We start from the raw sequence: 26,706 nt of genomic DNA, 5'->3' as shown, positions 1-26,706 counted from the left end.
GAATATGCCACTGAAGGAAAACAGTGATTGTTTGCATGCAGCACCATCTGTGAACCATTAGCAAATTTCAGAATGGATTAGGCCATGTGGTAAAATTATCAGTCTCTGATATGACTGACATCAGACAAGCAATGAGTTAATAGAGAGCAAGTCTCTGGGAAAAGTAAAACAGTACTACCCTAGATAGATATATCTGACGAAAAACCCAGCTGATGGACATATAATTTTCAAAAATACTGAAAGGATGAATTCCTAACATACCTCAACTTTAATAAAATGAAGAAGAAAAATTAAATTAAGAAGATGTTATTTGATACTGGCATGGAAAGAACAGGAAAAGTGGAGCTTTTGCTTTTAACAGAGAAGTAGCATAAGAAGCCCTGGACAACTGTATTTGGTCTTTGCCTTTTCTTTCTTGCCCTGGCTTTTCTCTCATTCCATGCAGCATAGGGGTGATCATTGCAGAGAATGAAGGGTTGTGGTATGTGCCACAGACTCGGGATGTGCTGGTGCGTGTGAGGTGGGTTCACAGCATTGAACTATGAGAGAGAGGGAAGAGTAAGGCAGAAAAGAGGCAATTAAGATACTTTTATAAAGCAAGGTATCAAGGGTTGTGATGAAAAGAATCTCCCCTCACTTCAAATGGCACCTTTTGGGGAGAGTAAGAGGGAAGAGGAGTCATAGCTAAAGCTGCAGAAAGTTGTGCTGGCAGTGAAGAGGCTGAGGGATCATAGAATTCAGGATTAGTTTTTGCATGCAGGAGAAAATGTGATTACAAGAGGCACAAAAGTCTTTGAGGTATCAGCGTTCTTCAGCTGAATGAGAAGTTAAATGAAAATGGCATCACTGTTTTCAGAGTGTGATAGTGAAACAGGGGCTTGCACAAAGATTGCAGACAGCAAAGGGAACAGAGGCCCAGTCCGAACTTTGTCAGCAAAAAGAGTAAGGTTTAATCTAAAAACATGAGCTAGTATTGAGCTACTGTCAGTCATCTGAAGTAGTCTTATGCAGTGGTTACAGGATACCTGTACAAGGGATTGACAATTTATACTCAGAGGACTCAATAATTCAATTTATTCACCTGTGAATGGAAGAGAGGGCATAAAAAGAGCAACTTCTGTCTGTATAGTCCTTGTCACGGGCAAAAGGTCTCCTTACATCTATGAGATTATTTTTTGTGTGAAACCCACAAAAAATAAGAATTCTATCCACTCTTATACATTACTTTTCTAAGTCCTACATCTACAAGGAAACTGTAATTAAGTAATTGGCTAAGGAAAGTAGTGCATACAGCAAAACTGTATGATCACATGCGGCTTCCTGCATGCATAGATATCATTACCTCATTGTCAGTTCCTACACTTACAGAATCTGATTGCAAAATGCTATTCCTAAACTACAGAGTAACTAGATGTTAAACTATTTCTCTTTGGTTTGCAGATTGCAAGCAGTTTGATAGAATGAGCTCTCTCTTATTAAGCTTACTTATATGGAGGGCACACAATAAAAGGAAACAAAACAACAAGAAGAAAGGAAAAAAGAAAAAAATCATGTGAAACTGAAAATTTTCCTTAATATTTTGGTTATATTAAGAAATCATTCTTGAGCTTAAGCAGTGAAAGCCTAACCATATGCAGTGAGTGAAACTGGGTCATTGAAAACCACAGATATTAAATCCAAAACAGTTTTGGACTAGCTTTATTTTCAGTTTCAACTTTCTGACTTTTCTAGAGGAAAAAAAATATTTCTTCTTATTCTAGGAATACAGCATTGAATGTCATATACAATTCTGCACTGAACAGCACCTGTAAAACTATCTCAGAATGCCAATTTCTACACTGTTTCAAGAATTTGAATTCATGTTGATGTTAAATGTTGTTCTCTTCTTAGTTCTGAAAAGTATACATCAAATTCTTAAAAGCAGTTATTGAAAGCTATGAACAGCTATTATTATTATCATCATCGTTATTATTAATACACAAAACTCAGAGTTTTGTGCCAGGCTCACACACTAATGCTTCTGAGTATGAGCATCTTCAGTTTCAGTAGACCACAGCTTACTCTGTAGTTTTTAAGATGTCAGATTCCTGCTTCTCAGTCGTGAGGTACATTGCTATTAGTGGTGTATCAAATTATAAATTACTGAAACTTGAGGCCATCAAAGCCTATGACTAAAAATGAATTGACACTTCATAGAACAAAGGAGAAAAAAAAGGATTTCTTTGCCGATATGACAAAGAGAATTTGAGGCAAATATCAGAAGCTGCCTCTGTGATGCCTTCTGGTTCTGATATGCATTAATGTTTTCCAACAAAGAAGCCACCAAATACAAATTGTCAGGCATCAAATCAAAAGGTTATCGCCATAATTTGCTAGCACAGTTGCAATGGATCCGATGAAAGCCTTCCATGGTTCCATTAGAAGACTAATATGAACGTGAGCATAGAGAGCTTTTGTAAACATTTTTGTGGCTAATACATTGCTGAAAAAGTCAGTAATCTAATCAAGAGGAAAAAAAGTTGCTTCAGAAGTGGTAGTTTCATGTTGACAACAGAATTCCAACAGAAATACTAAAGTTTTGCATTTGGAAGTTGGGAAAGAAAATTCACAGCACTTATATTGTTCTGTTTTTAAAATATAGACAACAGAGTAGTTAGAAAATCCCATTCAAAGAAGCAGTTGTTTTGGCATAGTGAGAAATAGTGCTGATCAACAGACAAGGCAAAAGTTGTTATCATTTTAGTGCTGAGATATTTTTGACCTTTTTGACCTTACAAGAGAACTGTAGCTGATCAAGATGAAAGCAATGTGCAGTTTGTGAGCCAAGAGAAATATACTATAATTTTATTTTAATACAAAGAGCATCTTAATAAAAAAACCCCAACACATCAAATATCTCATACAATATTAAAAATGTTTCATGTTGCATTCATCAACTAATCCTGTACAATATCACATATGGCCTCACACTTTTATAGCAACTGTGAAGTTTCTATGGGCTGGAAAAGGAAGAAATACAACGCTAAGGTACGCCAAACTACATAGAAACTATGTAAGCTGCTGAAAAGCTGAAGAGTGTTTTTAAATTTCTTTAAGGTTTAGCAGTAAGTACAAATGTTATTCTAACTATACCTTCCACAGCAGCATGTGAGCGATATTAGAACAAATTAATACCATTAGTACCTTTTAGAGATACCATCCACACACACACCCTCCCCCGCCCCCCCAAAAAAAGGAATCTAAATGGGAAACTTGATAGTGTCTAGCATCTGCTATATAGAGGTACAAATGAGAAGATGGAAGATAAATTGATTTGATCTCATCACCTTGTCTTTCTAACAAAGCATAACTATAGCAAACACTGTACCAGCAAGAGGATAATATTCCATTTAAATTTTAACTAATGTAACTGATAGATTTTACCAATGTTTTTTACTGGGTTTTTTTCTCTCCTAACTGAATAATAAAGAGGTATCCAAAATAGGAAAGATGGATTTTCCTTAAAGAAAGGAATCCCTGGAACTCGATGTAAATTAACTCTGTCTGATGACAACCAAACAAAATGTATAGGTTTCTGTCACATTCACTCTTAGAAACTGGAAAATCTTTTTCTCGTGACCTTTTAGATTCCAAATATTAGACTTATATTATTATACTCCTACACACTAACTAAATGAAGACAAAATTAAATTACAGCTTCAAAGGGCATTTAATTTTCATAAAAAGAGGTAAAAAATCTTGCCATCCCATTGACCTGTGCAAACTGAATTTTATTACTTTCTTAAAAATTGAAGACTTAAAAATTAAAAGACGACATAGACAATAAAACTGACTATCTTCCTTTTAAAATAATTCAGTTTCTTTGAAGAACAAAGCTTAGAAAAAATACCATAACGCTATGAGGCTAATTTGCAGATATGCATAACAAAATCCACAGTCATATTGGTACTTACCCACTAAATGCCTGGACTGCATAAAGCTTGGAAGTATCCAAGGAACTTCCACTTATTATCCGAGCCTTTAATAAAGACCAAAAAAAGTACAGTTACTCAGTTGCTCTTAGTAAGTCTTGGGCACAATTTAACTGCATCAAACATATAACACCTAATATGAAAATGCTTAGCAGGGTCAGCTCCAGGCCAAAGCTAGAGTAACTATTGCTTTGGAATACATTTTTGTAGTGTTCAGCATTTAGTGAAACACACTGGAAGAACCCATGGGAAGATAAGATATTGCTTCCCAAATATTGTTGTCCTTTAAGTCCTATAGTGTATGCAGTGTAGATGATAATTAGAGTCAAAAACCCCAGATATCATGTTTGACAGTAGCAGACCCCTGTGCTGGCAATTATGATAAGCACAACAGTGAGGGTTATCCTGTTTATAAATGCAACAGACTCGCAATACACTTAAAGGAGAATGAAAAAGTGGAAAGCTGGGAAAAACATGCAGATTTCACAACTAAAATGAAGGAACCAAACAGGTCAAATAATTCACAAACGAACATCAACAAAATACATGATCCCTATAGTAAATACATGATTTTAAACCTTTTCATCCACAGAACCGCTATCTGAAAGAGAATTGGGAAGAAGGGGAATATAGGTTAGACAGAACAGTCTCTGAGAAAATATCTTATACTATAAAAAACTGTCTGTGCAGAGCAGAATCCAAGTAACACCTGTGCTTAGCTTTATTATTGCAGCGAGACCACTGTCACTACATTTTAAACAAGCAACAAGATGTTTTTAATAGATAAGAAGCCCTGCCGCTTATGCAGGACTGTGTCGATACCATACAATTTATATATTGTATCCCACCTCAACATATATTTTAGGATTTTTAAAAGTATATTTAATATTAATGAATATATATTTAATACAGTTGCAGTATTCAAAAAAATAGCATTCTATTTTAAAGGAAAAAGCAAATGTTTCTACTTAGGGTATTAAAGAAAAAAAGCCAAACAAAACTTCTGAACTGTAACTATTCTATCCTACAGAAATTATCCCCAAATGCCAATAGAACTAAAATTGTCAAAGTACAAGATATGATATATACATCTATATGTCATTAGAAATTGCTTAATGCAAAAATGTTATGTATTCACATTTACTATCAGACAGGAAATATTTGCTGACAATGAAAAGCTACCCGTATATTATTGTCTTGTCAACTGAAAAATACAAGCACATTTTAAATGATTTTCATATAGTATTTCACCAAAAGTGTCTTTTTTTTTTCTTTTTGACACTTTATAGTACAGTGCATATATGAAACAGCATTGTTTTAATTGTCACTTTACTGATGTGTCCATTTTTACTCCCCAAATGGAGTACACATTCTACAGCCCCTTTAAATAGTTCACGTATTTTTAAGATATTTGAAGATAACTCACATTACATACAGTACAATATAATCATTTACAGCTTAAACACACACCACGTTTCAGTTTTAAACCAGTTTATCTACAAGAAAATATCACATTCAAACACACACATGAAAAATATATTGACAAGTGTAAAGGTGCATACAGTACAGTAGTGACGATCCAGGGAACTAAAAGGCTCTATTGTTCCACTAATTTTAGAGGCCACTTCTGTGATCAAAACAAAGCACATGCACAAGAACATGCAGAATAAAAACTGGAGTCAAAACAAGTTTTACCAGTCAGATTATATCTGCTTCTGTATTATTTAAAAGCGTTAAAGAAGACTGAGCTACTAGTTATCACAACACCGAATTTGAGTCCACAGAAAATGTAACTGTGCTACGGTCTCTTCACCTTTGTGAGACCACAAAACTTGCCAGTTTCTTATGTTTGACCACAGATCTTAGCTTCTCTTTCACAGCTATTGTGAACAATCCTTTTAGAAAGAGTATGCCTAAAAAAATGAACTATAGTTTATTGCTCCAAGGAAAACTTATGTTTTGAGTTACACAGAATATTAAATTAAGGCTGTTACTAATAGTAGATGCCACGCTTTAGTAAAAATAGAGTGACCACATTTCTGTGCATCAAGAATATCTGCTTGCCATTAACTGATACTTTTCACAGTTCTTCTGAATAGAAATCAGCATGGTATCAATTTTTAATGTCATATTTTAAAAGAATCCATTACTATTTTGTTTCTGCTGGGACATGACCTGTTCTGATGTTTTCTCACTTCAAAACATCCCCCCACCCCACCCCTTCAGAAATAATAGAATTTTTATTTCGCCTTAGAAATGAATTCTTGACTAAAACCAGCTATAGCATTTTAGTTGTCAAATTACCATCATTTGACTGAGTAGATTTATTCAAGATTTATTAAAGTTTTTACATTTCTTTCTTTCCTATTTATGAATGTATTTGTCTGACAACATCAGATATGATTGGCTCCTCCACGAGCATATAAAGAAGATCTGGACCACCATATGATCTTACTTTCCCAGTATAACATTATAACATTTTCACAAGCAGGGTAAGAGCAGAGCCAGGAGTAACTAGATGACTGTAGGCTGGGCTGGCTGTGGAAACAAAATGGGATATGCTTTTATGAGGGCTAAAAGAAATAAGAGGAGTAGTTAAAACCAAAGTGCTGGAGCAGCATTTGGACAGGTGAATGCAGGGAAGAGATCAAGAGAGAGGATATACCAAGGACTCTAGGCAGGAGAGACTGAATTAATTCTCAAACTTGTAAAAAAGACGAGCCCAAAAAGTGAAGAGAAATTTGGGGACTAAAGGAAGTTTTAAGCATGAGATGACTTGTAAAGTAAGAAGCCTCACCATAATCTGTTCATGCCACCTTCTTTCTAGAATATCGAATCATAATAATATTTGTAATACTGACATTTAAAGATGTATCATAAATCTTAGTATTATTTATGAGCAATGCAACGTTTAAAGTCTGCAAGTACTTTGCTACCGGCTGCCTAAAGATTCACATGAATTATATGTTTAATTCACTTGCTTAGAAAGTTATATTAGAAAATAGCAAATCGTTGAGACTTGTCTTCCACATTAAATGGAATTTTGTATTTCAGAGCATGAGAGATGGACATATGAAATTTTCTTTACCTCTCTGGGGTTTCAGCCAGCTTCATCTAATTTCACTACACTTCCTTTACTGAACCTAATTTTGGCTAAATTTAAGAAGGAGAGCAACAATCAAAAATTAGGAAGGCAAAAATGGTATTACATTTTTGGTTTAACTTGTTTTCTTTGCAGTTGCTACCTCAAAAAAAAAATTAAAAAATGCACCAGTCTAATGGCCTCTTTTCTCAATAGAAGTTGCATAAAGCAGACAACTGATGTAAATTTCCCAAAATGAGATTTTGAGAGCATCTCTTCTTTGTAAAAAAACGACTGCATCTTCAGAGACAAAAACTTCATTTTTTACTGCTTCTTCTGAACTTGCCATGAGTGAAATTATCTGAATGAAGGAAGTGTTCTCTGTGTGTATGAGAGCACCAAATCAGGAAGTGCAGTCACCAAGCAATTCACTTCAGTAGTCATTAGGCTACTAGAATAGACAGCAACATTCCTTGATGTAGATAAGAAATTCATTGTGATTATGTAAGAGACCACTGAATGTATTTTCAAATCAAGGATACAACGCTAGACATCTATTATACTGTTGAATGACAATGATTTACTTAAAAGAGCTTATCTTCATAGAACTCACTTCTGTCATCCACACATTCTATGGCAAACAACTAACCGAAAAAAAATTATGAACATACTAAGAACAGTGTAATCACTGGCTCATTTAGTTAACCCTATGGGACACTTCTTAATTTACTTATATTAGTTTGGTTCTCCTTAGGTGTTTAAAATTCACTACATCCTGAAATACCAGTATAGCCTTCATATTATGCCTCTATACCATATGTCATTTTAGATAACCAGAGGGTGTTTTGCTAGGATTATAGCAAAAATCCATGGAATCATATTGCTCCATAATTGTTGCTATTTCAGCTCAGCGCACTCCCTATGAACAGTGGAATGATGAAGAGTAGGATGATCATCCAGCTATTTACTACTGAAAATTATATTTACAAATGTCAAATATTGAAGGCAAAAGGAAACACCCCCAGTACCCTCCCGCTTTTTTTTTAGGCACTCTTATAATTGCAGGCTCCATTATATTCAACCAGGTAACTGGTAAAAAACAGGGGGGAAAATGCTCTTAGTTAAAGATATTTTAGTGGTACAAGGTTTCTGTGGTTCATTTAAGTTTATAGAATTATAAAAATTAATACAAAAAGAAAAGGTAGCATATCATTAACTACAGGAAAGAAAGCATGATGATCAGCTCTCATACCACATTTCTCCAAATAAGCTCATTTCCTATGCAAAATTTATAGAAGTCAACAATAGAACACAAAAACTTTAGGAAGGAGAGGACAACCTTAAGGAATATTTGGCAAACCATATTTTAAAGTGCCCATTCTTAGCTAGAAAGTTCTCTCCAGCTCCATACCATTCTTTAGCACTTATCTCTACTCCTTCTTTACTACGACTCCCTAAGCCTCCCATAAGGGGACATAGACTTTGAGGTAAAGATAGAATTAAAAGTATTCACTAGTTAAAATTAGTCTTTAAGGTTCCATTAATAATAAAAAGTTCCAGATATTTAAAGGCTGTATAACACTCAACATGGCCATTAAGCCCTGGCTTCTGCTGAAAACGGTTCACAAGTACTCACTGAGGTAAGTTAGTCCCCAGATGGGGAGAGGAGTGGGGAGTGTGCGTGCAATGAGGGAGGATTATTTGGCATTCTTTCAGCTTCCTCAAATAAACCCCAAGTTATTTTCTGTCCACATATCAGTTTAAAGGCTTTAAGAAGGCTAAATAAAATTTCCAGCAAGTGTTTATTAATGGTACATAATTACTATTCAAACTCAGTCTGGAAAATGACTGTATAAAAGTTGAACTTTACACTGTTTTCAACTGTTTTCAAATCAACACATGGTGTGATTTACCCATTTTTAATAGCAATGTTGCCACCTGTAACTTACCACACAATATAGGAATTCATCATACAAGATAACTAGTTTCTATACCCAAACTTCCTAGAAAAAAAAAATAAATCTCTGAAGGATGTTGAAAACACAGATTCTTCTAGCATGAAAGATAAATTAGCAAGGGAGATACCGAAGTGAAGACAAAACTTTGCTTTTGTAACTTACAATACCATCACAAATACAACTGGACAACGGTCTCATCATTCAGCAGAGGTTTTTATACCAAAGAAGTTCAGAAGATTATTTCCCCCTATCGCCCACAATCAAAAGCCTCCTTCAAGCCTTGTGTCCTACTTCTCTCTTGCATTTTTCTGAGCAGCAGAGCATCATCCTAATACACTTCTCTTTCTTTAATGATTGCAAAACCTTAGTTCACCAACTGTGCCACCATAGCACAAGAACTGCAATAAAGTTGTAAAATTCTGAACTCTTAGGAAACCCTATAATTAAAATAATATTATGTGTGCTACCTTGTTTTCCCCCTCTTGCAAGTGTGCACCAGTGTACAACACCAAATTGGAAAAAGATTTAAAGTTCATTGTTTTCTGAAAGTACCATTTTAATCTGTAATTCTGCAAAACAGTTACAAGAATGTCAAACTGACTGATGATTACGTCATTCCTGGAAGCAAACCCTTTAAACGTAGTATGTGCTGGATTAGGTAATAATACAGCTGTTCCAAAGAAATAACATGTGTAAAGTACCCAGTCAGAAGTATTTTGTAGTCTGAGCCGGACAGTTCTTATTAGGTATGTGTTGCTAAGAAAGAAAATAAAGGATGACAAACAGCATAAAATAAAAGCAGCACATTAAAGAATTAGATTGTCTGTCCAAAACAATAACACAAATTAAGCCATGCTAAGATAATAAATGTTGTACCCAGAAGCTAATATTATCACTACAGAACAGAATATTACAGTATGTAAGCCTAGAGGAAGTTGTGTTGCTGAAGCATATTCTAGGAAGATACACTGCATAACGCTTGAAAGATAATATTAAAGCTAGCACATCATAAGAGATGAGTGATGCTTGTCTGACAAAGAGAAGGTCAAACTTGAATAAAGCTTGGTTGACAGGAGAAATAGAAGAATTGCTGCCAGCACTTTACTAGCAGTGATGTAGAAAAATTGCTAGCGGATACCGTTGAGAGCCAAAACAGGAGGTTATCTTGGTGAAGATAAAAAACTGCATTTGTGTCTTTATTAATAAACTGGTCTGCAACACTGAAACAAGGGGACGTGTCTTAAGAACATCTCTGGTATTTAGAAATTGAGTCCCATTAGACTTCTAATGGCTCTTGTTTTCTATTTATTGTCTTTCAACAGTTACTAGATACTTCTATTAACTTCTGAAATTTACCTCTGAAAGCATAAATTGGCTATCAAAAAACCCAAGTGGTTATGAACTGTGGTATGATACCAATGCTTCTTTATTTTTGGTGGCCTCATAAAACTACAGTCCTCTTGAAGACCAGGCCTTCTTGACAGCATCTGGCTTACCAGAGTGATGGTAGGGAATAAAACGCAGAATGCATTTTAAGCACTTTATTCCGACCCCAGAACACATCAGAATGCTAAAGCATACATTATCCATAAAGGGACATATTTTTATCTCTTTTGATACAAATTATGACTGTAAATACAACCAAGTAATTAATTATAGCCTATGAAAGCAAACAGATATTTGATTATGGCAAGCCTTTCCATTCCACACAGCCAACATCGCCACAAAATATTTGACTTGGACCATTATATCATGGTCTTACTTGCCAGCTGAAGTCCCACTGCGCTTCTTCCAAAAAAAAAATCCAAACAAACAACCACTTGGTTTGACACCAGCTGTGAGAGTAGTCCCTCAGGCCTAACAAGCAAAAGCATGTTCCTTGGCACTCACACCAAATAGGAGGATTTCACCGAGACATACAAGTTGGTTTGTGGTAACAGCATAGACGGAAGTGACAGTAGGACAGGAATGTTAAATGCCTGCCTGGGACACAGCAGCAAGCTGATGGCCACCTTGGCCAACAAACAATATATGTGCAACAGCAAATAATTTAGTGTCATAAGAGCAGAGCAGAAGGCCAAAACAGTTGGTGCCAAAGACACAAGTGTCCACACCACAAAGGTTTTGGGGGTATTTACTTCATGTCCTGTGTACTGAAAGCCCATTAGTTGCTGAGCATGTCAGGGGTGATTGTGGAGAGCAACATCTGGCTAGTCTGCATCAGTAAAATACCTAGATCACACTCAGGCATTCCAGTGGTCAAAGTAAATGTGGTGAATTCGGAAGACTGAGAGATCTGCTTCAAAAGAGTATCCCTGCTGTAAAATAAAATGCTAATGGCGGCAACCCTATAAATTATATAAACATCCTACTGTTAAAGACCAAGACAATATATACACCTAAGATCAAGAACAAAGGAGCAGAACATAACATCTGGGGAACAGTCACATATGTCACAGGCTATGACATTTATAGCTGCTGTTATTATGAAGTTGTTTCTTCTCCTGTGGAGTTGCATCCACTTCCTAGCCAGTATTTAAGGAACTATCTAAAATAGTCTCAAACAATTTAAAAACTATCTTCAAAAAATTCAAACTAGGAGACTAAAAAATTGAGATAAGCCAGACTAATTTCAAGACTTACAGTAGTGAAAGAAAAAATGAGTCAATGTATAATCACATACAGAATAATAAGATGACATCAGCCAATGTTGTTTACTGAGATAAGACAAAGAAATCAGATTTTCTTCTATCAATAAGCAAAGCAGCTTAACTGATACGAGAGAAGAAAAAGACATTAAATACCACAACACTAATATGATTTTTGAAATTTGTTTTTCCTGACATACCCTATGTAAGCAAGTTAAATATAGTAGAGGTGAAATTGGTAGAAAATACTGTACAGTTGTATTGCAGTATTTGGGAGTAATTCTTTTGATGGAAGTATCGTGTTGGGTGTCAACCAATATCGTACAGGTCTATTTTAGCCAATGTTCTCACCAAGCTAGATGTAGAGAATTTCATAGAGTCTGCAGAAGACACAAATCTGGAATGGATTGGCAACACTTGAAAGGATGGAGTTAGATTTCAGAATGTTCTTCACATATTATTGAACTCACTTTCCTGCCTCAGCATTACTGTAAAAACTGTTTCTATGTTTGGAACAGAAAAGGAAAAAGGCAAAAAAGTGATTAGACAGCAGTACAAGGCATATAGCATATTTGAAATTGAAATAATTGTTGATGGTTGATGTAATATTAGTGCCAAAAAGGCTACTGTCATTCTGGAAAGTATTAGTATGTGTCATGTGAGACAGTCAGCTCTATAAGCACCTGTTAACTTCAGCTGAAGTTGTTTTTCCAGTTTTTGGAATCACACTAAAAGTAAACAAATTGAATAGCAAGAGGATGATAAAAGCCAGAGTAAGCAGAGGTTCACAAAACAATTTGTGAGGACAGACTGAAAGGATTAGGGTTTTTTTGTCTTATTGAGAGACTAAACTGAGGAGGAAGGTGGTGACAGTGATTCAAATGCATTAGAGTAGAACAGAGTAATGCTTTCCTTTTCTCCATGGCTAATGATGTTGGTTACATATTAGATGTCAAAAATCAAAAACAAAAAACCGGGCAAGAACATATGCTTAGTCACAATTACAAAATATACAGGTAGCATTCATGTCATGAATACTGTAAAGCTCAGCACACTGTGTTCTGTAATTAATCACCTTTTAACTGAAGCACCTAAAAAAAGTCTTAAGATAATTCTCAAAAAGGAGACTGACCTTAACAAAACATTTAAAAAGCATTTATTTTTCCCACTGTTAGCTTTTATGCTGCAGGTAGAAACAACATCAAATTACACACTTGTTTCAGCTCTGCTTGAAAGTAATGTTGGAATAATTAGGCATAAACCAATGAGACTCACAGATGTTAAGAGCTACAGACTGGTACACTGGAATTCAAAGCACAAGTTTGGGTTCTATTGGATTTTTCTGCCTCATGGGTATGCATAAATCCTTTTGATTCCACAATCTCTTTTTATAGTTAATGGGAAAAGGTATGTCTCTTTGTCCTCTGCTTTGATTTTTTTATAAAAGAAGATTTCAACAAACATGGCTTTTAAAGTTCCCAAACAAAATTTCACTACTTTGTTTGCAGTATTTTCCCTGCCTCATGGAGGCAGAGAAGCATTAGCTCTAGTCTGTTCATGATAAATGGAACAGGAAGACCTACAGGTTAAGATTAAAAACTGCTTAAGTTCTTAGTCATTCATTTTATACATATTCTTCTCTTCTGGTTTATTTTACACTCGGTAAGTTCATCATGTCTCTCCTTTTTCCATCTTGGTATATATGTAGCTGATGGACAGGAATTCCTTTGGTGAGGCTGCAATTACCCTGATGATACCTACACCTACACATAGTTTGTGTATCTGTGCTGGCAGTGACAAATTACCCGCTGCTGTTTCGCCTCTGATCAAGAAACTCAATTTCTCAAGGAGAAAAATCAGAGTCAAAAAGATGTTTTGCCACATCACATCTCTCAGACTCTAATGTAACATAAACAAGCCCAACTAGTTTCAGTAGCCAGCTCCAGAGAAACTACCAGCATATCAGTCAGCAGCTTGCTCTTTACCACTACTTGTTTAGTGACAACACATTACAGGCTTTTCTGTGTTCAGCAGTGTTTTCTTTTTTTTTTCGAGTCAACCTGTATCTTTTTATAACACCATATTCTTTATCATAGCATCAAGGATGTTGTTAAACAGCTCTATCAGCAGCACAATTAGAAGGCATGGGCTATCTGGAAAACCCGCTCTTTACATAGGTTTTAACTGAAAATTACTAAATTTTCAGTGGAGTAAGCTTTACATCAGACAAGTGCAGAAGAAAACTGTCTTACAAAAATGGTATGTATTAAACAATGTAAGAGTGTGGGCATCTGTACGTATGCATCTGTGTTTTGCTAGAATTTATGTATCAATCAATCCTGCCTTTCTTTTCAGGTTTACCAAAACATCTGATCATGCAAGCTGTCTTAAGAATACTCTCTACTGATCAAGGAGGCAAATCTCACGGTTGACAAAGTTTCATCACTGTAAACAATAATTTTGCATCAGCAGGAACTGGAGAGATTTCAGATATTTTCTCCCATTTAAAGTCCCAGGGAGACACCTGTGTAGGTGCTCCACTGATCACCTGAAAAATGTGCATGAAGAGAAAGTCTGGCACTAGTCCCATGAAAGCAGTCAGAAGCTTGCTTTAGCAGCAAAAGAGGGAATCTCTTTAGTTTTACACTTCACTGTCATATTCTACTTCCCTAATAGATCAGAGGAAGATTTGAACATATTTATGAACTCATGTTTTCTTTGTTACTACATTTTTTAAATGCGTATCTAGGTATTTTTTCAGCCAGCTGCTTTAACAAGTTTCCTTTTATCCTGAAGCTGCATTACAAAATGATGCAGAGTTATTTCTGCTTCTAAAATGCAATGATACAAAGGAAAAGCTTAAATGTTTTACAAATGAAAATAGAAAATATTTCTTAATCTTGGTGATAAAATATCGGTTTGTGTTCATTTCCACAGCAGAACCAGTGTAAGTCAGTCCTTGGAACTAACATTCCCGCTCTGGTTTCTCTCAGAACTAGCAAATTTATTTTACATCTGTTTAAGCACAAAAATGGCAGGCAAACTGCATGAGTATTAATCAATCTACATTAATTCTAAACTCAGTGAAAATAGTGTTGAATAGTCTCCTGTTCTTGTAAGGAGTAGACTAGTACTTTTTATAAAGAAAACTAGCAGTTGTAATTAATTACTTTTCTTAAAAAAGGAAGTAATTTTCTAAACAGAAGTGGTTTGGGGTGGTTTGTTTTGGGGTTTTGTTTGTTTGTTTTTAATAAACAGCCAAAATATGGATGACTTCTGCTAAACCTTACTGATTAAGAAGGTAGGGGGTGGGGTTTTGAAGGTTTTTATGGTCAAAGAATAGGTATAGGTATTCCAGCAAAAGGGCATCTGATAACAATAGTTGATTTTTTTTTATTCCCAGATGGTTATGCAAGTGTATACGTGACACACATTTTCCTGATGTAATGCACACTGATTCAGTAGGAGTTACTATGCTAAATTAAACTGTTGATCTTCAATTTATTTTGTTACGATCCTTTTTTCAGAGACGCAGTATTACAACCTAAGATTTTCTGATAAACAGAAGCCTGTAACTACAGAATTAAAACACAAACAACTATAAGAACACTATTATGTTTTCTGAAAGCCATACTAAACCATTTTTTAAAGAATTCTTTCACTTACGGTTTCTAAAACATGGATTATTTTTTTAACAGACCTTGGGAAAAAATCTGTAACTTCTTGTTAATAAGGGTTTGGTTTTATTTGGATGGTTAGTCTCTAAGATTATGATCATTACTCTCAATATAATCTTCCTTACTGTAATCCCTCTTTTGATGGACTGAACATGTAGTAGCAGCAAATTCATCCTTTTATGATGTCCTAACTTTAGAGTAGATGGTGAATATAACTACTCACTTCCACAGACAAAAGATGGATGTATCACCTTTATCACTGACTGATTAGATTTCTTTGCATAATTTTTCTAAGGCAACCTTTCTATACTTCTACTAATCTTGAGCTGAACAGACTGCCATTTACTGTCTTAAAATCTCTGATATCCATTTTCCCCATCAAAGGATAGAAAAGAAGTGGGAACAGAAGAGTATAAAGACTTAGGCCTGACTCCAGAGTGAAACCAGTGGCAAGAAAAAAACCCGCATATACTCTTGCGTGCATGAAAGAAGTACACGAGGCAAGGACTCTGTCAAATCATTATATTTAGTTCACCTGCAGCATATCTTGACTGAACTGATGGAGCAGTTAATAACTATTTAGGACACTTTTATTTCCTGTAATATTACTGGAAGATTTCCAGAGTGCGCACACACTCACAATATATATAAAAGAAAAAGGATTTTCTAGAATTTTAGCTAAGATAGTTGAGTGCAGGAATATATTGTATTTATCAATTCCTACCCACATCATTAGTTTCCTGCCACTTCAGCTTCTTACCTGCCCCCACCCCCACCAAAAAAAAACCCAACACAACAGACAGTTGGAAAAACTGGATTATTACATTCTGTAGTTCATTGAGTTCATTGTCATGCCCAATGCAGCACCAAAACAGATGCCTTATCTTGCAATAAATCTTGTTTCCTCAGTACCACATACATATTCAAGTGTATAGTAAGGGTATCCACTTTTTCCCCAGCTTGTTTATACAACATGTCTGTTCCATTGGCACCGTCTTCTGATGTGAATATGGAATAGAATTTACACTGATGAAAAGTCTCTATAATCTATCTGTTTACAATATTTACATATGAAGAAAAGAGCAATAGATGATTCAAATATGAAAAGTATTATGTCCTCAAATCCAGCTCTCAGTACCTCATACATTAGATGAATATTTTTTTTTTTTTAAACATTGCAGATCAACTATATCAGCCACACAAAACACACAATCAGCTCTTATATTAATGCAGTCTTCTGTCACTCCACGTTAGAAAAAAACAGTAACAAACTTTTAGGGATATGGTAGAGTACAAACACCTTCTATATTAAATACTGTGGTTTCTATACTTAGAAGCAGAGAAGAAAATTTTGGAGCTTGGTATTACTGGTAACTTCTATTAACTAGAAGTGTTCCTTTCTGGGCTATTCTTTCACAGTTACGCAAAGACTAATTGCTGTATACTCATCCATTAACTTTTTCCCATTAGATTATACCTGAGATTAGAAAGATGGGAAATGCCATTTAGCGCAGGTTAGCATCTGAAAGGGATAATATTTAAAAAAAAAAAAGTTTCATTATTTTGTACAAAGTGATGCTAAACTGAAAGGAAACACAGTGTACCCACAACTTCGCTTTAAGCCTTCCAGTGGGGGGTTCTGATGAGTGTTTACAGTGCAGTACACCTAAAGCCATATAACGCAGGTAAAAATGATATCAACTTAAAGCTGCATTAGTTCAAGACAGCTTTCAATATCTATGTCTAAGCTTTCAATAGTGCCCCAAAACCATTTTTCACCAAAGGATAAGTATAAACTGAAGTTTGTATTTAGAATTTTTTAACAACAAAATACTTGAAGAAATAAAGTGGTAATGGTAACAGTGGAGGTCTTACAGATTTCAAAGAATTCCCCACAAGACAAACATACTTTTGTTATGACAACAGCAGATTGATAAAAAAGGGGAAAAAGATGACTGTCACCAACAACCTCTTTTATACTATGGTATGAACAAGACTGACTGGCATTAGCTGTTACTACTGCCAATGAAGGAATTTGCATGTATTATGCCAGGCTGACCTGCTAATATACATGTTCTATTTTTAATAATTGCTGTAGTATTTTATACACTAAACTAGAATTCTGCCATCTGACTAGACATCCTTCCCTCACCCAAACTGCACCAGCAGCCTGAGAAGGAACTTTACTTTTAAGGAAAAACACCTGCAAACCCAAAACCAATTCACTATATTTTAATCAGCCAACATACTTACCTCAAGCAATTAAGAAATAAGATGGGATATATGTCTACTTTTCATTTCTCTTTCTACAAACAATGGTTCTCCCTGAAAGTCCACTTCCTAACACAACCAATGTAAATCAGATGTAGGAGAACTCTTCAATATTTAAAAGCAATTTATCTTTCTAACAGGTTTCTTATTTCCCCATCAGTCTCACCACCACCAAGCAGGCAATTGCTGTGACCAAGGTAATGTTTTTATTTATCCTGTTTCCACCTGAATGGCTATAAAATGACCGAATTATTTATTAAATAATACCAGAGCACTTGATTTTCATCTGGGCCACAGCACCTATCATATCAAGTCCAACTACAAAAAATTATATTCCCACAACAAAACTGGTACAATGCTACTAGCTATAACTATTAGTTACTAGTAACTGTGCACCTACACAGGTGCATTAAAAAGAAACATGGTGGAGGTAAGACATAAAGGAAACAAAAGTCCGAGTACCACAAGACAGGGTTAGATTAACTTCTAAAGCCTATATCCTTTGGGAAAATGCAGCTGACTCAGGCAGTTCCAGCAAACAGTTATTACAAAAAGGCTAGAAAAGCTGTCAAAATAAGAAAATATATACTTGTTTCAAAAGAGGTAAGTTGGAATAGACAGAGTTTGAAATATGCATTAGTAATATACTTATTTTGCTGACAGCTTTGCTTAATGTGGAAGCAAATGACCACACTGCAAGGGGAGTGCGGTAATACATTACTGATTCTTTTGGTTTCGAATGTTAGCATCACACTTCCTCCTTCAGGCACGCACAAAATAAGGCTGTACTATACTGATACTTTAAGTTCTGTTCTTCAGTCACACACTACTAGATGTAATGCAAGTCCTTCCTGTCAAACAATAGAAAACACGCTTTTATCGACTGTTAAAGAGGCAACCCCCATCTCTGGCCCCTGTAATCTGACTTCATAAAAATCACAGAATGGTTTGGGTTGGAAAGGACCTCAAAGATCTTCTTAGTTCCACCCCCCTGCCACAGGCAAGGACATTTTCCACTAGACCAGGCTGCTCACAGCCCCATCCAGCCTGGCCTTGAACACATCCAGGGATGGGGCATCCACAGCTGCTCTGGGCAACCTGTTCCAGCATCTCACCACCCCCACAGTAAAGAATTTCTTTTGTACCTGTATGTATGTATACAGTATGATAAGTTCACCCATCCTGACACCATAAACAATCTACAGGTTACTCTGTGGCAGAAATTTCAGACCAAAGGCTTTTTAAAATCTGACCAATCACCAAATGATCAGTAAGATCTTCATCAACTAGCTCAAGAAGCTATTGCTTGTAAACTACCATTCATACAATAAGACTATATTATTATGAAAAGCAATTCAGAATACTGCATGAAACTCTGGAAGTTTATCCAGAGCGAGTTTCATCAGGAGAGAGAATGATGCTTATTCTAAGTCAAAGACAACAAGATAGGCATGGAATGAAAGAAGCCACTAGAGAAAAAGGAAGCTAAAAATAACAAGTGAGGACTGGAACAATAAACAAAAGGGTAAGAGTTGTTCTAGATTAGTGTGCAAAGAAAAAAACCACTTGCTAGCATTTCTTTGATATTTTTCTAAAGAGCCATCAATCCTTCCATTAATATACATGCATCATCACAATTCCTCTATGTTCTTATGGAACTTCAAATCCGAGAATTACTTATGTACCACTAATGCCTCCTCTCATCCATATACCTTATTACTTTCACTCCAGTATATCTCCAAAAACACACTGTAATAAATAATACATAAGCAATCAGCTCATAGTGTATTTTTTCTCTCCAGGTAGGGCCAAAGAATAGGACTATTCAACAGGGCTCTTGTACACTAATAAATTATTTATGTACCAAAGTTTCAATGACCTTACCTCAAATGTTACCAGAATGAAAATAATAGGACTCTAAACTTTTCATTTGTAATAAACTGGAGAAATAACACTAGCGTATTATCAAGCTATATCTCTGGCTGGCCAGATTGCTATCTACCTGCTCCTGCCTACATGGAGAGATGAAACAACTCATTAAACAACAGGTTATATTTTGGTTATGTAACGATCAATTCAACAAACCTGATCTGCAACTAGTATTTTTCCATCCCCAAATAAGAAATCAGAAGTTGACTGTGAATGAGTTAAAGGTGTAAGAGAGTTAAAAAATCAAACAAAACCATAAAAGTAATTTAAACCCTAGATCAGCTATTAGTCACTCTGCTTTAAAGTTATTACTGCCTGTGTAAATATTAAAAGGAAGGTATAATACTCCATACTACTATTTGCTTAAGTAATAAATTGGACATTCATGAATCCGCAGGTAAAGAAGAGGGGGCAGGCTGTGAAAACTGAGAGGCTACAAACTGTACATTTTTTGTGTTTTATAGAACTCCTTTAAGAACTGATTTACAAAATGTTTTTTCCTATACTAAATCAAAATTGACGTGCAATTCAAGTAATAAATAGAAGTTAAGCATGTTTTGTCTTAGAGGACAAACTGACATTAAGACAACTTCATTCTTCAAAGACTGCATACAAAGTATTAAAAGAATGTATTTCCTTATCACAGAACACTTGTGGCTGGAAGGGACCTCTGGAGGCCATCTTATCTAACAACCCTGTTCAGGCAGGGTCACCTACAGCAGATTAATTGGGACCATGTCCAAATATCTGCAAGAACTAAGATTTCATCTATGGACTCCATTATTTGTAAATATACTTTCTATAGTATCAGTCTTCTAGCTCACTGAAAGTAAAATCAAGAAAGATTTGGCTACAGTAATACTGCATGTCAGTCTGCAGCAGTTTTTCAGCTAACACATTCTTTGAGTAGACTAACTCAGCTAGGAATCAGATCTTGCAAGTTCTGCAGACATTAAAAGGTAAAATATATTAATCCATTAGATACAAAAAATGAAACACTGTTCTGTTAATAAGTATTGCCAGGTATGCTACAGGACTTGAAGATACATTTGCAACAAACCAGTTTGTGACTGCTGAGTCAGAATCCCTGATTGAAACATGTCCTCTCTTTTGGTGTGGAAAACTAAGTACAAAGAGAAAACACAACTGCTACTCAAGAGGCAATGCACACTGTTTTCAGAATAATCTGAGAAGTAGTGTTGTCATAGCAGTACATCTGTAAATTCCCTTTAACCTCTTGCTGTATTCCCTTCACCTTTATTTCAGTAGAAACAAAAACTGAAGTCCTAGTATGATGTCTTATAACCATGCAAACGCTTTATGTCCCATAGACCACACACAATAACACACTTCCATAAACTGGCCTTGGTGTCAGTTGGCTTCTCTGTAAATATAGTACTAGAAATGCTTCAGTAATTCAGAAGAAAAAAACCAAGAGACTGAAAGAGGTCTTTAACCTGCTGGGTTTAAAAAAGAACAAATACATTTAATTGATAGAACTGATCACATGAGATAGAAAATGAGAACTAACTTTGATGTTACAACGGGCTATGTTATCTAGTAATATACACAAATGCACAGACTTTAAATAGTGGAACCAATTTAAGTTTCACTATTTTGGGTCTTCCCTGTGTGCTCTATTTAATAGGTTCTCAGACCTTTATATTCCTATTTGTACAATGATGACTATGTCAAATGACTGTGGTGCCCCTCTCCCATGCCTCACAAAGACATGGGAAAAGGCATGAAAATACTAGCTATTGCTACCTGTTTCTTCACACATACACCATCTAGTGTCTAATACAGTACTTCAGAAAAATATCTGCAAAATGCAAATCTATAATCTAATATCATTGTTTGAAATGTAAAAATAGACTTTAAAAATAAACTTTCATGTCAGCAATATTCAATTGCTATGTAACATACTTTCAACTTGACTATACGTTTAATGTAAAAGTAGTTGTGTACAAAAGAAACTTTATAGTAGCTCAAGCTTTGGATGCTTATTATTACTAAAGACACTGGCTAAAGGCACAATTCTTCATTTTTAAAATTAATGTATCAGATTATAATTTTTTCAAGGTAGATAAAGAAAGCAAAGATTCAGTCAAGGTGACAATGGTAATTAGGTGCTCCCAATTAAATGCAGCACATGCAATATTTTAACATTAGCATTACAATGTATGTTAATATTGAAAATCTCCATTAATTACTAGAGGTATTAAAGTTATGTATATGACTATCTGCTTTAAAGTCTGTTAACATGGAAGATAAAGATCATGAATAAATCTGTGTCAGCACCTTCTATGGTTTAAGTTCCTTTCTACCACCTCTTCATACACGTATGCTACTATTAACATCTTCTTTTTCTTTCCTCCACACCCTTCTCTTCCCTTTTTTGGGGGACTGACTACTTGTTTGAGGGCTTACTGGGAGTATGACTAAGGACAGAATTCAAGTCAATTCAGACTTGCACTCTCACAAGTTACAGGTTGCACACAGGATGCAGAATGCTGCTCATCAGTATGAATACAGAACAAACCATACCTTGAAAACTGTTAATGCACTGTAATACCTGAACACTCCAGATTACTCTTGTAAAGTACATTTACAAAGCTATAAGAAAATCAATTACAGTGTACTGTATTTGTACAGTACAGTAGTTCTTGTTATAAGATTTAAAACTTGTGAAATTTAATTTTCAAATTACTGAAACTCAAAGCAATACAAGTGCTTAAAAAACACGTTTGATTAAACATATTAAGAAATTCCCTCAAAACAAACTTGTGAAATGTTAACCTTTTGGCTTCCACGGAATTATTTCACCCTATAAACAAAACCAGACAAAAGCAGATTTTTTTGTCACCAAATTGAATGGAAGCAGATCAAGTACCACACAGAAATTAACATCTAAGTAGAGTAAGAATAATGTTTTACTTAAAAGATGACATTAAGATACTATTACCTCCAGCAAGGATTTTCTCTTCCAGATCACTCATTTGTTTCCTGTATGCTTTTAAAGCAGCTTCCTTAAATGAAGGTCGTATTCTTTTTTTCTTTGGCATTTCAGCAAGCATCTCTGGGACATTCTGATTTTCATCTTCCCTTACTTCTATGTCAGCAGCTATGTCACTTTCAACCTCCAATATCGCTTCACTGACCACACCATCAAACTGTGCGTCATATTGCTCCTCTGGTAGTATTGCATACGGAGTTTCATACGAAGGCTGCCCCAGTTCGTATTCTTGGACCTGCTCACTAGTTTCACTACTATTAGTTCTGTTTTCTAGTTTAGCAAGTACTTGTTCCATTACTTCTACATAGTCTGTTTCATTCTCACCAGGTGGTTCAATTAAGTCTTCCTCATAGTCCACTTTGTAGCAATAAGGCTCGGCGTAAACATCAGAATCAAGTGTTGTACTGGATTCATTTGCAGTAGACTGAGATAAAGTTCTAAACCTTCCCATGAAAGATGATCCACTGTCTTCATACCCACTTAAACTTTGGGTACTTTTATTCCAGACCACTTCTAAAGCTGACTTAGCACGCTGAAGTGTAGATCCAAATTTAGGAAAGCTGAAAGTCTTATCAGAAAGATCTATGCTTAATCGGCTATGCCATGACTTAGGGGCTGTTTCTTCTGAGTCATCACTCGGTAGTTCACTCTGACTTCGGTACATCATAGGCAATCGGTTTTGATTCTGATAAGGGGAAATAGAATTTGTTTCCTGATAATCATCATATTGACCAGTCCACTGACTTTGTGATTCGCTATCAAGGCCTGGACATGATGGAGAAGTACCGTCAAGGGTAAAATCATAGCTTTCAGTATCGTACTGGAGGTCAGAACTCTGGCACTTTCCAAAATCTGATGTCTGTTGATCTGAAGGGCTGCTCATATCATACACAAAAACTTCCTGTGTCGATGAGTCCAGGCCCAGATCTGCCCCTTGTTGCAACCGATTCCAGTCTTTCCAGGAAGAAAGATCATGTAAAGAAAGCTGAGAATCACCATAGTGGCTTCTGTCTCCAGATGCACATATTATTCCATTGCTTACTCCACTATCAACAGTTTCTATGTTCTCCACTTTATTTTGCTGTGGATACTGTTGCATATCTTGGACAAAAGTCTGTTCCTGGGAACTGCCATACCAGTTTGTAGAATCATCTTGCCTTCGCTGCCAAAGTTCTCGATCAGAGGAAGACAAGAGTGAACTGCCATTTGTTCTGCTAAAATACTGGTTTTCTGAAAAATCCTCAGAGTAAGACTGACACAATTTTGAGAAATCTGACTCGGAACGGCTAAGTTTTGGTGTTGCAAAATCATTCTGTAAATGCCATAGAGGAGTCATGTCTGAATAATAGGTCTTTGATTGCTTTTCCATGTTGTCAAATTCCGGTGACTGATTCCCGTAATTTCTAATGTTTGAACAGGTGCTATTGTCAGCAGTTTTATTAAGGTCTTTAGTATCTGGGGACTCAATACTCCCCTTTGTAGTGCTTGTTTTTATTTGAAGTGCTGATTTAGATATCTTTGCATAACTGTTCTTATTTATGTCCGATTCCAAGTCTTTATCACTGTCAGGTGACTCCCAGTCGTGCATTTTAGTTTTTGTCTCCACAGTTAAAAGCTTCATATCCATACTCTCATATGTCTGAGAGGAAGGTAGTCCTCTTTCTTTTTTTTCTTTCATTTCATGGGAAAATATATCTGTAGAAATTCCAATGCCAGTTCCCTTAAGTTTATATGACTTTTTTAAAAGTAAGTCTCTCTGTTGTGATGACTCAAAGTAAACAAGAATAGGTCGTGGCTTTGCATTTGGACAGTCTCTTTGTTGCCCCAGTCTTTGGGCAAACTCAATTTTAATAGTGCTTTCTGCCTCTGAGAACCCCATTTTATCTATCAATACTTTGTAAACTATGCTTTCAGTTCTTTCAAGCCTCTCTTCCGGCACATTTAGAAACCTAAGACTTGCTTTGTTTCCTGGGTGGCCTATCTGCTTAATGTAGTCATGTATGTCCCGAGTTTCTCTTCGGGACTGTACAAATCCAGTTCGCAATTGTTCAATTTCATTTTGTACAACTTCTACACTACTAGAAATTTCATCAATTGATTGTTTCAGAGCATTAACATGCCCTCTTAATTCAGAGAGTTCTGTTTCAATCTGACTTATACCCTGAAGCTCTTTAAAGATCATTTCCATAACATCATGGGTTTGACTAATACAACCTGTCGAACTAAAACCAGGTTCAAGAGTATTTGATTTCTGGTGACGGCCAGTTCTGTCTAGAGATTTACTTCTTAAGCCCCATGTTTTCTTCCATGTACTTAGTTCTGAGTCTGATGAGACACATTCTTGGCTCTTCTTCCATTTCCTTAGTTTTCTTAAAGCTCCCAGCTTCAGGGTGTGTAAAGTGCGTTCTCCATCTGAGCTTCCATCAGATGGTGCAAGGCTGCTTAAGCTTTTTCTGTTGCGTCTCACAGGCATCGTGTGTGATAAGTATTCGTTTTTCTTGCTATTACTTTTTACCTCGCTTAATGACTCAGAATATGAACTATCATTAGAAGACAGATCTGGAACTATATCTTCATTATTACTGTTTGTTACCAAAATATGCTTTTGCAGTCCATTGGCTATGGCAACTCTGTAACTGAAAGTTGGAGAAAGTGAAAATTCTCTATTACTTTCCTCTTCTTCAGTTGATAAGTTGCGAGCAGAGGGACACTTGGCAATTTTTTTAACAGTGCTTTTTAAAGTATTTGAAAATTTTGGATTCTTTGTTTGTCCAATCTGAGTTAAGTCTTGTTCCTTTTTGCTCTGACAACTCTCTTTCCTCTTTGTACTATTTCCCGATTTCTTTGTGAACATTCCTTTGCAAATCTTATATATGTAAGATGAGGTCAGGCTCTTTAAGAAGGCAGAAACCATGGGTTGTAGTTTATATTAAGCCGTTTCCATAAAACGCAATCTTTGATCCAAACAAGTATTTGTATCTCCAAAAGGGTCATCAGTAAATATCTCGTCAACAGATACTGTAGACATATAAGCTACTGGTAGCATTTGACAGGAAAAAATAAAAAAAAAATAAATCACACATCTGCTTGTCCGAAACCAAATCCTGAAGTTGTTTTGTATGTCTTGAAAAATCTCACTCTGCTGCACATGGTTTCTTGAAGTGTCTAAAAAGGAGGGAATGACATTACAATGGCTGCCAAACTTATCATTCAATAATACTCATTTTGTTTTAACTGGGTTACAATGGAATCACAGAGGAGTTAAGTATTTATTTATACTTTCCCCATAAATTGTCTGAACAGAATTTTCAATTAACAATTAAAGCTAAAAGCTGCTATAGGCAAATATTTTCAACATAAATGAATAAGCTATACTTATTTACAGGCTTCTTTGTCCGGTTTAATTGTCTGACTTTGAGATATTTGGTATTAATGCTGTCTGCTTTCTTTCGGAGTAACAACATTTCAATGTAGATCCATATAATATACAGCAGTGGTAAAAAAAACCCAGGGGAACAAGGTGTTACTAGCTAGTAAAATAGAAGTAGAAAGGTCTCTCTTGGTTCAAATTTTGGAGCAAGGCAGGATTCTGTGCAACAAATAAGTACTGCATTCACGAAGTACTGTTCTATATTGAGACTGAATTATACATATGACTATGATTTGAGAAATAGATGCTTTCATTATATAGTAGACTTTAACACGTGTTATGGTAAGCCAGGACTTGAAGTGGGCGTACCTTCTTGGTTTCTCTTCTTTAAAAAGAAGGAAAAAAAAAAACCCAAACCAACCCAGAAAATCATAATGACAATTGATGGAACATTCTCATCCAGGTTACAAAATTTTACATCATTCTGGTCACAGAAAAAACACTCTACACAAAATGAGAGAAAGAGGGAGAAACAAATATGATTTACAAGTCTCAGGACAAAAACCGGTGCCATTACAATGGGAAAGCAATTTGATCTAAAATACAGAAGAGTGAGAAAAGATTTCATGAGTCATCTGGAAGCTTCTATACCATAAAACAAAAGTTTGTACTCCATAGAAATGTAGTCAATGCATTTTAAAAATATGAAAGTATTTTTTTTGTACAGCATATCATTCACCTTTCTGTCTCATAGCCGCAGAATAAAACCAAGACAAATAGCTCA

The 26,706-nt window shown here is 35.6% G+C and overlaps 2 protein-coding genes across 3 annotated transcripts in view; both read right to left on the bottom strand.

Moving 5' to 3' along the window:
* The window catches only part of UNC13C (unc-13 homolog C), a 178,470-nt gene extending 152,865 nt beyond the window's left edge, over positions 1-25,605 (bottom strand). For both annotated transcript variants that reach the window (XM_027800121.2, XM_027800123.2), the window contains exons 1-3: positions 22,502-25,605; positions 4,550-4,572; positions 3,954-4,018 (exon numbers count right to left, since the gene is read on the bottom strand). In XM_027800121.2, the coding sequence (XP_027655922.2) occupies positions 3,954-4,018; positions 4,550-4,572; positions 22,502-25,466 (3,053 nt within the window). In that variant the 5' untranslated portion in view covers positions 25,467-25,605. The remainder of the gene's footprint in view (positions 1-3,953; positions 4,019-4,549; positions 4,573-22,501) is intronic.
* Positions 25,504-26,706, bottom strand: part of LOC129736519 (protein unc-13 homolog A-like) — a 60,342-nt gene continuing 59,139 nt past the window's right edge. The window contains exon 8 of the mRNA XM_055716782.1: positions 25,504-25,717. Coding sequence (XP_055572757.1) covers positions 25,628-25,717 — 90 coding nt within the window. The 3' untranslated portion in view covers positions 25,504-25,627. The remainder of the gene's footprint in view (positions 25,718-26,706) is intronic.

The sequence above is a fragment of the Falco cherrug genome, chromosome 7, assembly GCF_023634085.1.
Source record: "Falco cherrug isolate bFalChe1 chromosome 7, bFalChe1.pri, whole genome shotgun sequence".
Classification (NCBI taxonomy): Eukaryota; Metazoa; Chordata; class Aves; order Falconiformes; family Falconidae; genus Falco; species Falco cherrug.
This window is presented reverse-complemented; position numbering and strand designations above follow the sequence as displayed.